General features: G+C 43.3%; 1 protein-coding gene across 1 annotated transcript; it reads left to right on the top strand.

The window, feature by feature from the left end:
- Window positions 1-607: 607 nt before the first annotated feature.
- Window positions 608-11,925, top strand: sec24b (SEC24 homolog B, COPII coat complex component). The gene is made up of 24 exons (XM_061278685.1): window positions 608-1,134; window positions 2,078-2,686; window positions 3,036-3,164; window positions 3,373-3,498; window positions 3,892-3,975; window positions 4,251-4,405; window positions 4,477-4,661; window positions 4,740-4,842; window positions 5,450-5,576; window positions 5,664-5,773; window positions 5,976-6,088; window positions 6,183-6,301; window positions 6,743-6,798; window positions 6,896-7,102; window positions 7,205-7,328; window positions 7,412-7,570; window positions 7,656-7,829; window positions 8,011-8,121; window positions 8,218-8,393; window positions 8,482-8,619; window positions 8,685-8,789; window positions 9,442-9,534; window positions 9,983-10,086; window positions 11,327-11,925. Exons 1-24 carry the CDS (start codon window positions 1,053-1,055, stop codon window positions 11,436-11,438), a joined length of 3,501 nt encoding a protein of 1,166 aa, XP_061134669.1. The 5' UTR covers window positions 608-1,052; the 3' UTR covers window positions 11,439-11,925.
- Window positions 11,926-13,052: the final 1,127 nt, after the last annotated feature.

Raw genomic sequence — 13,052 nt, 5'->3', positions numbered from 1 at the left:
CATGACGCTAAATTGTTCATACATGACAAATCATATCAAGACGTTTTCCACTGATAATGTGACCTTTAAACTCTCCAACTCAATTGAGAAAAAAAAAAAAAACTTTTCAAGAGGGGTGGTCAAAATAATGCAACAGACAATGTTGACAGAAATGACTACTCACATTCAACATAAACCTGCCACTCTTTGAGTTGCCTTTAATTAACCCAAAATTAAACAGATATCCCAATAAGTATTTTTCTTTAAATAATATATGAATAGATAATATGTAATAGGAGTAGTGGTGTACGCAGTCCCACACACTGTCAAGTGACTTCTTACATTGACCACGAGAGGTCACTAAATGTCAAGATGATCACAGTTTTTGTCATTAACTGTAAATTATAATTTCCCTGTACCTGAAACTTCCAAGTGACACATTAAAACATGTTACAAATTAAACTGTAAAAAATAAATTAAAAACATAAACATGTGAATGCCTTGTATTATAACGGTATTATTTCCTCATTGTTGGTTTTGTGATCGCACGTAATGTAATGTAATGTAATGTAATGTAATGTAATGTAATGTAATACCTTCGTTGTGCGGAAGATGGCAGGATATAACAATACTGGCGTACGGGTCAAACGGAATACAGGGGTCGTATTTCAAAAATCATAAAAGCGTTCCAGTAATGGGCAATAATGTTCATTTGTATGATTTTCAATCACTTTTGAAAAGTACGGGATTACATTGAGAAAAAAAACCCACATCTTGTCGGATTTCAATAGAGAGGGTGTTTCAGTTTTCAGGTGGAAGCTTTACATTCCCATTGTCATGGAACGCACCGAAAGGACCAGCAGGAGACTGTGAAGGCTTGTCAACATCCTGTCCGCGGCTCTCCCGGACCTTACTCATCTTGCCCACTAACCCAGCTCAAAGCCGGCTGATCGTTTACCATCTGACAGCGGAACGTACGCTTCGGGAAGCTCGGCGCCGAGTGACACTCATGTTCTTTTTTTTTCTTTTGGACCTAGCAGTGTATCTGTGAGGTCGGGAGGGCCGCCAAAGTGATGTCTGCACGAGCGAACGGCTACTTGGGCTACGGTCAGACCCCTACGCCGAACGGTGGAGTTGCTCCCCCTCGACAGAATGGTAAAGCAGGCCAGATGATGCGATTAGCCGGCATCTTTGGCTTTTAGCATGCTAATGCTAATGGAATAATTGAATATTCGTCACTTTCAGCCTTCGTGTGATTACTTAAACTTAGCTTGGAAATAAAATAACACGAACAAAAGGGTATTCGTGTTACATTTGGGATGTGTCGTAATGTACGCCAATTTAAGCACTAGTTTAATGCTAACAACTTGAACGAAGATGCTAACGTTAGCCTAGCGTCAATGGGCAAGCAAGCTGTTAACTTTGCGCCACATAAAGAAGCAAAATGTATTAATGTGTCCCAGACATCAATGTGACTAATGTGACTTGTATTTACTCTTAGTGGAGACATGTTTACATTAGTAGCACACCAAGCTGCTGAGCTGTCAGGATGAAACTTGCGTGCAGCTAAGTACGTACACAGATATTTATTATTTGTATCCTTTGGAATTTAAGACACCATCAAAGCAGATGACAGAAGAAATGAAAAGCAATAAAAGCATTGGGAGCAGGTGCAGGACTTCCATACGAGGCGTTCAAGCTACCTTACTACAGGGTTCCCAAACCTTTTAGCTAGGGCAGTAACAGCTAAGGCTGCTCAATTAATAAAAAAATTAATCATAATCACGATATTAGCTACAGACAAATTGATAGAGGATAAACGATTATTTGGCGTTTCCGTTTTGAGACATGCATGCGCAAGTCCGCAACCCGCCCCCACGTGTGTGGAGATCCAGGTCATATTTAACAGGTTGTTGTACCTTAACGCGTACAAAGAACGAAAGTTTATGAACTGGTTCATATTTTGGACGAACGTGAACTGAACGTAGCGCATTGCTGTATTTGCTATTTCTTTTTATATGCCTGCAACAAATAATGAAAAACATTTTTATTTTATTATCTTCTCCCACCACATTTAATTCTGCTTTTTATCTCCTAGGTCCAGTTCAGACATACACCGCCACACATCCTACCATGGTTTACTATGGAGCCCCACTTCAGCAACAAAACTACCCCACCATCCCGTCACACTGCACTGGCGTGTCCAGCAAACCCCCCGCCACAAACAGTACTCACCATGTGAACAACTGCTACCCGAATCACCGTCATGTACCACCCCCGTGCTTGGCGCCCCAGCGAGACACCGTCGCCACACACTCCTCGGCGCCACCGCCAAGCGGCCATTACGCCCGGTTCCAGGAGCAGCTTCCGTCCTGTGCCACTCCAGCAGGTTATTACAGACAGACATCATACCATGCACCGCCAGCTCAATGTCAGCAGCAGGGGCCCACATTGTTGCCGGCACCACCTAGTGGTCCTGAGTCTCCTGTCTACCCTATCGTTTCGTACCCGTCTGCGTCGGGGACGAGCCAGTATGGCACTCTTGTCTCGAGGCAGACTGCCACTACGCCGGAAGTGACACTGTACAGCAACCTCCAACCAGGTTCTATTACAACAGCAGCAGCAGCACCTGCTGCAATGCACCCTGGGTACAAAGAGACTCCTCCCACTCAAATGGCACCAGCTGTTAATGGACAAGGGAGCACAGGTATGAGCTGGTCTTTAAACTTTTTCTTCTGCTTTGTGACGTGATCTTTTGTAGAATAGTTTGTGAAGCTTAAAGCTGATGACTTTGGCCAAAGGCAGGGTACACCCTGTCAATGGCCATTCGCAAGGCACATTTAAACAAGCAATCGTTAGAGTGTCAGTGAACTTGACATTCATGACTTTGATGGGTCGAAACAGGAAGACCCAGACAAAACAAACCCTTTTGAGTTCTTTAGCAACCCACACCCACTGTATCCATTTCGTCCGCTTCTAAACTTTCAACAACGACAAAAAACAGGAATTAAAATACGCTTTCAAATCATTTTCTCTTGTCCTTTTTCTCATCGCAGTCGCAAACACAGCTCACCAAAACTACGACCATCATGCCTCTCTAAACTACCATTCCTATACAAAGGGAACGCAACCGTCCTCAGGAACCCCGACCATATCACTGCATTCCTCACCAAGCCACCATGAAGGTAAATAACACATTGTCACCAAATAATCCAAAAAAAGGCTTATTGCTTTAATATTGTTGCTGGTCAATCAAGAAGGTTTTTCTGAAGTTATTTTACTTGAACATTGCCACCTTCTTAAAACTTTTATTGAAATTTGTCAAAGTAATGTTAAGGGCCTTTTTCTTGACCTTGGCCGAGATACCTTACAAGTTGTTCCCATTTCCAACAGGCGTGCAGTATGGATACGGCGCTATTAGTGGCGCTAGCTCGGCCTCGGGTCCAACCGCAGCCCCCTCGTCATCCAGCTCGGAGGATGATGAGGATGACGATGAGGAAGAAGAGGATGAAGAAGCAGGTGTGCTTTGGATGTCACATTTTGCCATTCACTTTCCAGCCCACTGACCTCCATTGTTCACGTTCCTCAGCCATTCAGGTGTCTTAAATGTACCAACCAGATCAGATAATCCCCCAGTTTGTAAATCCGATTTAGTCGGCACTAATTGGATCCCTTGAGTTTGTCTGGCCTACAGCTGGGATTTGTCGTGGGACAAAACCATCTTTTCTTTCTGTTTCATATTTCACATTTCTTTTTCATATTCCAAACGACACACATCCGTAACCCAAGCAGTCAAGCTAATAAATAATCTATTCCCTGCTCCCCCTGTTCCTGACAGTGCCACCATCCTTCACACCTTGTATTTCCATTTCCTAATTGAATTTCCTCTGTGTCACTGTGATGCTTTTTCAGGAGGTGACACATCGTCGTCCACCACCGGCAGTGCGTCGCCGGTGCCGAACAGCTATGATTCCTTGGAAGGAGGCAGTTATCCAGGTATGGAAGGGGGTGGGGGGGTCATAAACATGCTCTTTATTACCTTGTGAGTCACATGTTTGGGGCTATCACTAGATTGGTTGTTTTCATCACAATTTTGTTCACAGCTGTCACCTCCGGGTTGCTTTATACACATAGAGTAGTCCTCTGTGAATTTGGCATTATATTTCTGAAAGAAATGTATATATTACTGTCATAATGTCATTGCTAAAATAACAGATCTAATTCGGAAAATGTTTAGTCATTATTTGATGGCAAACTGAACTCTCGTGCAGATTCTGTGCCAGCTTCCGCCAATATGAGCAATCGCTACAGTAGCTATGGTTACCCCGGTGCGCAGACGGTTTATCAGCATGGACCAACCTCACACGCGGACTCGCCAGCTTCTCGCGACCTTCTTGGACCGACGGGCTACCAGCAGTACTCCCAGGTTCGTCTTTAGTCAAATGTGTTAGACAGCAGAAAGAAAATCCCATACTCACTTCCTTGAGTTGCGTGCAGCCTTTTCCGAGTATGTCTCAGCTGTCTGCGGCCCTGGGAGGTCTGAGTGGAGTCCCAGAGCTGGAGGTTGAGGCGCTCAGGCCTCTCAACCTGCTGCAGGAGAGGAATCTCCTCCCCCCAAGACCTTTGGAGGCCCCTGAACCCAACCTGAGTTCCGAGCTTAAAAAGGTCAACTGCAGCCCACAGTACGTAAAGGTTTTAACCGTCTCTTGAATTTTTTAAATGAAAGGATGCAAATAAAGTTCATGTTACTCTTCCGTAAGGACATTCCGGTGTACCCTGACCAGCATTCCTCAAACGCAGGCTCTGCTTAATAAGGCCAGACTGCCTCTTGGCCTCCTCCTTCACCCCTTCAGAGATCTACAGGTGGGATCGGAGCTTTAAATTAGGAAGGCTACCACGAAAAAAAAAAAAAAAAAAAACGATAGCCAATAGCCGACAAGTTGTACAATTTAGAGTTTACATCAGAAGCATCAAATCTTTCAAGCTAACTTAATCAGTATCAAAACCATCACTTAAAAAGGTGTACGCTTAGTATTATATTTTTATTATCCCGGTTAACCCTTTTTGTTAACCCTTTTCTTATGCACCAGATAGTATTAGTGGATAATTGATCAAAATGTTGTCCGTAGCGTTCATAAAGGTTTTAGAATAGCTCTGGTTTGACTCTTAACATCCTGGATGAATTTCTCTGACCCCCTAATAAATATTTTAAGGTGCATTTGGAAGGGCATTGTTTTTTTATACAATTGAATACATTGCCAATAACATGTCTGTGAATGTTTTTGCTAAAATACTTAAGACAATTCAGAAAAAAAGTGAGTGCCCAGAAAATCAATCAAACTACAATATGTGGGAGTGTTTATTATGCAAATTAGCAACATTGTTATGAAACAATAGGACAGATAGCAGATGTCCCTTTCAGCATCACATTTGACCAAATAAAATCATTTTAATGAAAGTCTCTTTGCAGCAATTACCGGTCATCACGTCTAACACCATTGTGCGCTGTCGCCACTGCCGCACCTACATCAACCCCTTTGTTACCTTCCTGGACCAGCACCGGTGGAAGTGTAACCTCTGCTATCGGGTCAACGATGGTACGAAAACGTTCATGCAACTTTGCTTCATTAATCTAGCTCAGCTACCTTTTGCGCTGAATTGATGTTCTGTCTTTTATATTCTAGTACCTGATGAGTTCATGTACAACCCTGTAACGAGGTCATACGGCGAACCCCACAAGAGACCTGAAGTCCAGAACGCCACTGTGGAATTCATCGCCTCCTCAGACTACATGGTGAGGACCTCCTCCTTGCTTTGAGTGCTTTTGTCCACTAGATGGTTGTCTCGTTTCGCGTCATACAGCTAATGGAACGCAAAGCGAGAGTTGCTGATGCTGCTTTTGATACACTGTTATGAGGGCTTTACCGTGTTTTGTGGCTACTGAGTGTAATTTGATACGAATGCCACCACAGTTCTAATACTAAACTTGTCGACAGTTACGCCCCCCTCAGCCAGCAGTCTACCTGTTCGTGCTGGATGTTTCACAGAGTGCAGTGGAAAGCGGCTACCTGAAATATTTCTGCGAGTCGCTCCTAGAGAATCTGGATAAGTGAGTGCCAGGATCATGAATAAAATAAAATAAAAAAGCTTTTCTACCTAAAAACAGATCATAGGGGTTAAAAACTAGTTGTGGTGTTTCTTAGGTTGCCCGGAGACTCTCGTACCAAAGTGGGATTCCTCACTTTTGACAGCAGCGTCCATTTCTACAACCTCCAGGAGGGATTGTCTCAGCCTCAGATGCTGGTGGTGACTGATATTGACGGTACTGAGCGATTGACTTTTCATTATCAGCATTTTTCTTTGCTTTATGACATTGAACTCTGTGTTTAAAGGCGACATTGGAAAACAGTTTAAAAGATAATTAATGACTTCTTTGTACCATGCTTTCAACTATACTCTTCAAGGACAAATAATTTTAGCACATTCCCACCCACCAAGTTATCACTAATTAGGTAACACCAATCGGGTTTTTTTTTTGGTTTTTTTGTCAAGTAGCTGTTATGTTATCACATTATAGCAAAATACAGTGTCTCATTTAAAGAGATTTTTGGAAATAGGTAGTGCACTACTCCTCCCTACCTTTGTAGTGCCACATTTGATGGCAGGCAGTCTCAAGACCAAACTGGTATTTGTAGGCAAGCCAATAAAAAAATAAATAAAAAAAAGAGTCCCCTAATTGCAATATTGTATTGACCTTTTTCAGATGTATTCGTACCCTCTCATGACAGTCTAATGGTGAACTGGAAGGAGAGTGAAGAGGTAGGTAGCTCACTTACTCAATCTTCCATTACATTTGTGTTTGTGTGCGTGTTGTTTTACTCAGGGTGAATTATGTTCTTGCATCCCCTTCATGCAGCTTATCAAAGACCTGCTGACTTCCCTCCCTGCCATGTTCAGCCAGAGCAGGGAGATGCACAGCGCGCTGGGCCCTGCCCTGCAAGCCGCCTTCATGCTCATGTCACCCACTGGCGGGCGGGTCAGCGTGTTCCAGACAAAGCTTCCCACGTTGGGCGTCGGCTCACTGCAGTCCAGGGAGGACCCCAGCCAGCGCTCCAGTGCCAAGGTAGAGCAAGGAGGCAAGAGAAGGATGCTGGCACGTGATTGATCAGCGGTTAGGCTTATTCTTAGCCCCACCCCCACCCCACATACACACTTGTGTTTGCAGGGAGTGCAGCATCTTGGCCCTGCCACAGACTTCTACAAGAAATTTGCACTGGATTGCTCAGGACAACAGATAGGTGTTGATCTTTTTCTTCTCAGCTCACAGTACGCTGACCTGGCTACGCTTGGTAAGGTTCTCAACTTTCCGCAATGGTCTGAGGCGTGACAAACACTTGTTCATTTTTTGTTTTCCAATACTTTTTGTTTCCAGCGTGCATCTCCAAGTACTCTGCGGGCAGCATCTTCTACTACCCTTCCTTTCATCACATCCACAACCCAGCCCAGTTGGAGAAGTTCCAAAAGGATCTTGAGCGCTACCTCGGCAGGAAGTTGGGCTTTGAGGCAGTCATGAGAATACGATGCACAAAAGGTAGCCTTCCCACATATATATTAACCCCTGTGCCGCTTGAAACAGTTAATGATCGTTTATTTTATTTACTTTTTTTTGCCCTTAGGATTATCTATCCACACATTCCACGGCAATTTCTTTGTGCGCTCCACCGACCTGCTGTCCCTCGCTAACGTCAACCCGGACTCGGCCTTCGCTGTCCAGATGTCGATTGACGACTCGCTGGTTGACTCTTCTCTGGCGTGTTTCCAGGCGGCTCTGCTTTACACGTCCAGTAAAGGTAAAGGGTCTTGAAGTCAAGAATTCATTTTGCAATGACCATCATCATGTCACATGATTAAACTTTTTTGAGCAACGTTTTGGCGTTGTGCTCTCTCATAATGGACATGAAAATAGGTTGATGGCTAGATGTCAAATGGCTGCGTTATCGCATCTTACCGAGCATCCGTGTATTATTGCAGGCAAGAGGCGTATCCGGGTCCACACTCTTTGTCTACCTGTGGTCAACCAGCTGAGCGACGTGTACGCCGCCGCCGATATCCAGGCCATTACTTGCCTGCTGGCAAACATGGGTGAGTCACCTTTGGACATCCGCTGACCTTTTGTGGGCTAAATGTTTGGTATTAATCTTAATGTGTTTTTTTATTTTATTTTTTTTATATATACAGCGATCGACCGCTCCGTTTCATCCAGCCTGCTGGATGCTCGGGATGCCTTGACAAACTCAGCGGTGGACTTCTTGAGCGCCTACAAAAATAACATGTCCAACCTGCAGCAGTCTGGCCTTGTGGTGCCCGCCGGAATGCGCCTTTTCCCGCTGTACATCCTCTCTCTGCTCAAACAGGTGTTTCTGGCTTTTTCGCAAACTTCATTTTGGTGTCCTGTCACGGCACTGCTTAGATTCACGGCGGCCAATGTGTTTTGCCTCACAGATAGCATTTCGTACGGGAACGAGCACACGCCTGGACGAGCGTGTCTTCGCCATGTGCGAGTTCAAGACGCAGCCGCTGCAGCAGCTGATGCGGATGGTGCACCCCGACCTGTATCGTCTGGACAACATGTCTGATCAGGTGAGGAAGCCAAACAGGAATTATCCTTCAGCAAGTTGATTGCAATTGCTGTGTTGTACCTGCAGGGAGCGCTTCACCTCAACGACACGCTGGTCCCGCAGCCGCCGCTCCTCCACCTGTCTGCCGAGAGGCTGAGCAGAGATGGCGCTTTCCTCATGGACTGCGGCAGCGTACGTATTCATCTAAAGCAGTGGTTCTTAACCTGGGTTCGATGGAACCCTAGGGGTTTGGTGAGTCGGTCTCGAGGTCCGAACACACCTGAATGTCGTGTAAATTCATGATGACGCAAATTTGAACCGGTCTCGCAAAAGCAGAAGTTACATTGATTTGCAGGTATGTCATTTGTTGTGAGTTCGTACATTGTGTTGGTTTTGTTCTTTGAACAAGTTGATGTTCATGCATGGCTCATTTTGTGCACTAGTAAAAAACTTCTATGTCTTGAATTTGAAGAAAAAATAATAATAATTTGATTTTTCACTAAAGAGGGGTTCGGTGAATGCGCATATGAAACTGGTGGGGTTTGGTACCTCCCACAAGGTTAAGAACCATTAATCTAAAGAGTCCTTTTACTGCTCAACAGTGATGCCTTCAAAGACTTTGTTTGTCATTGTTCATTTCAGCTTTTGCTTTCTTTTGCTGAGACAAGGATTTACCTGCTTTTTATTCCTGACAGGGAAAGTGGATATCATATTATACCCATGCCATTATACTGCAGACAGTGCTTAGTAACATACCAATTGTGTGTCATGTCACCCCCACACTTGGTGATGCATCTTTCGTCTTCATCCTTAAAACATCTGCTTATCTCTTACATCTGTGCAGGTGTTTTACCTTTGGGTTGGCAAATGCTGCAATGAGTTGTTCATCCAAGATGTTCTGAATTGCCCTAACTACGCTTCAATCCCCCCTAATATGGTGAGTAAGACCAGCTCTTTACAAACTACTCTAAAAAGTAAGCCTGCTGAATTGGTGTCAGAACATCGTGACCAGGCCCCGCTGTAAAAAGCAAAAGCTATGTAGGTGAGCTCCTGTGAACATGAGTTTCACTGGAAGGTGCTCTATGTTTGTGTGGGAGTCAAAGGAAAAAAAAGCAAGTGCAGCAAATCAGACCTGCTGTTGTTGCTTTTTTTACCTCTAGAATGTTCCGGCCAACTGGGTGGACCCCATTTGTCAGCGTATTTGTCTCTCTTTTTCACAAGGCAGGTTGATGCCTTCCAGAACCACCTACATGCCAAACATTCCAAACTTCCTTTTTTACCCTCCACACCGCATTGTGCGGCTGAATCCCATTTGCAGCGTTGAGAAGCGTTTTTTTGTTGTTGTTGATTTTTATTGCTGTTTGTGGTGATGCTGTTTCTGGCAGAGTTGCATTCCTGAGCTGAGCACGCCGTTGTCTGAGAGGGTGCGAGCGTTCCTCGACTGGCTGCAGGACAACAGAGCTTTCAGCTCCATCGTGCATGTCGTCAAGTAAGTGGTCAAACATGATGTCACTTGGTATTGTCCACCTTTTTATCCTACTCGGTGCGTGCCACATAAAGTAATGCGGCACACCAGATACGACCCAGTACTTTTGTCTCATTGTGGCAGACGTAACTTTGCAAAACAAAAAGGGCAACTGATGAATCTCACCGCATGTGTTCTCGTCATCTTTTTGTCACAATCGCAGTGATTACTTGAGAGGAAGTTCTTGTCTGTGAACGGGGGCGACTGCTTCCTCGGGAGTCTATTGTTTGGGCCGCCTCCTCCTTCTCCTTCCAGAGCAATCATTATTGTCGTTTTGCTCACCAGTGTCATGGTCTGAAACAGATAAATACCAGGCAGATTTACCGTATCTTGGACGTGTTCAAATATTTTGCGTGAATCCAAAAGTACGACATTGACTGATATAAGTTCCTATTAACGATCAATGAGAATGACGGATGAGATTTGACAGAGGTTTTCTCTTCTGAACTTTAATCTTTATTGAAGACACTTGATGTCGTAATCGCGAACAATGGTAAGAGGCTATTGGTTTGACGCTTGATCCGGCATTTCTCGACTTGTTTCAGAAAGGCCCGGCTGCCCCATTGTGTGTGTTTTTTAAAGAGTCGCACTCGCTATACAAAAGCTTTCATAAATATTCCAATGAATGCGCTGCGCTGGGTGTGGCTCACTCAAGACGTAAACACTCATAGTTGCGCCTAGTCATGTGAGGTGTGTGGGGGGGTGTATTTGAGGAAATAAGACAAGGAGGCTCAACTTTATGTTCGGTGTACATATATTTTCATATTCACATATTTTCGGCTGACATTTTATGCACATTCAATGTGCATCATATAATTTAAGGTACAGTATTTAAAAGCATTTACAAACAGATAAGGTAATGACATCTATAAGCAGAGTAGGGATAAAATGTGGTCAACTAAAATAAAGTTTAGTGGCAAGAACCGTATTTTGGGCAAAAAAATATTTTGAAGTTAAAAGACCCTGGTCGTGTATGAAGAAAAAAAAAAAAAATTTTAACCTAGATTTAAATGCAAGACAAATAAGTTCAGTATGGCCCATCTTCATTTTAACGAAAATGGAGTAGACATAAAAATGAAGGGGAAAAAAAGGCAATATTCAAAACCCGACCAAATAAAACATTAACCTCCACCATTAACCAAATTCTAGATACACTTCTATTCTGACTAGGTAGTGAAACGTCTGACTATTTCTCAACCTTTAGGGATGATGCTTCAGCGAAAGCGACGTTCTTCCAGCACCTGGTGGAAGATTGCTCTGAGTCAGCACCCTCCTACTGTGAGTTCCTGCAGAATATCCAGCAGCAGGTATCCTAGTCACAAGCACAGGATTGTTGCAGAAACACTAGTATGATTGGACCACGCTAGGGGAGCTGAGCAAGGGGGGAACGAAACCCCACGAAGAAACCTCTCCCGCTGTCTCGTAGCTTCTCGAAATGGGACTAGAAGGGAAAACGGAGCCAAGAAGATGCCACTTTTGTCGTAGCGCTGTAGTGCTGTCCTTTATTGTTCATCATGTTACAAAATTTGACTGTCTGGATTGAAAACACTGAAGATGAAGCGCGTTTTACTGACTTGCACTATGGAAAATTATTTTCCTGTCGGGAAGAACTGGTAGCGATGTGATGTTGGTTACCCGTCACTGACCAATCATGGGAGGCGACAGAAAATTCCTTTGTCAGCAAACAAGCGCCCTCCCACCCATTCCAGCGCTAAGTGTACTATCCTCTTTGTAACTACTGAAAAGAAATCTTTTACGAGCGATAATTTATGAAACAGCTTAAAATAAAAATGGCAAAAGCAACACTGGCAGACTTTTAATCACGACCATTCTCATTCGACAAAAAGCACCCATCGCTGCATGCGGTATCTGCCACAGCTGCCATTATTGTCTCATCACTTTAGCAGCCATTTTAATAGCAAGTTTGACATGATGACAAACGGCTCTTGTTTGCACTGTCCAAACCTCCTAAAAGCTTGTTAACGGAGTCATTTTTTGTTTTTTCATTATCTAAATGGGTAAATGTACCAGACGCCCCTAGCAAAAATGAAAATGCAACAGCCCAAGTTCAGCACAAGCAACAGGTTAACCTACCAATGGCGTTATCACTTCACATCAAATAGAAAATAGTTTGAATTTATTTTAAATGATCATTAATACTGTTAGTTTTATTGTATAATATTTTTATTATTCATACATACATACATTGTATAATTCTTTTAATTGAATCGAGAATATGAATATCGTTTCTACACTCACTGAAGGGAATTTCTATTTTATGTAATTGGACTTAGAAATGTATCAATCATGCCAATTTCCAATGCCAAAGATGAAAAATTGTTATTTTATTCAAACTTAATTTTACAAACAAAATCACTCAAGTCAGCAAATCAGCAACAGTGTGCAAGCGTTGGCCAAATAAAATAAAATTTTAAAAATCTGAGAAAATAGCAAAGGGGTGTGACCACTCGTGCGTATAAGTATTTTGAAGTAGTAAAAAATGATGGAAAACTGGAAGACGATGTCAAAATCCATCTGGGCCTCTCCTTTGGATATTTTTACCCCAAAATCTGATTTGTTCAGGTCCTCTTAGTAAGTTTCATTGTTTCCAGCCTGCTGTGCTGTCAGCTATATTTAACATTACCACTGACTGGTCCAATCTTCGACACGCCTCAAATCATCACACACACCCCAAAACCCATCTGCTGCCCTGTCTTTTCTTTTTTTTTCCCAAACCTCCTTTGAAAGGAACTCTCAGGTTTTTATATTTGCTTCTCAGACAGGTGTGAATTAAATGACTGACATGAAAGCAACAAAGTAGGAAAAGACAGTTTAATCACTGTGCTAATAAACTCAAAAATGGAAACATTGATGCTACTATATATTGATACCAGAAGTGTTTTAAACTATTTATATGGTTGGACATGTTA

This window comes from Syngnathus typhle, linkage group LG1, assembly GCF_033458585.1.
Source record: "Syngnathus typhle isolate RoL2023-S1 ecotype Sweden linkage group LG1, RoL_Styp_1.0, whole genome shotgun sequence".
In the NCBI taxonomy this organism is placed as follows: domain Eukaryota; kingdom Metazoa; phylum Chordata; class Actinopteri; order Syngnathiformes; family Syngnathidae; genus Syngnathus; species Syngnathus typhle.
This window is presented reverse-complemented; position numbering and strand designations above follow the sequence as displayed.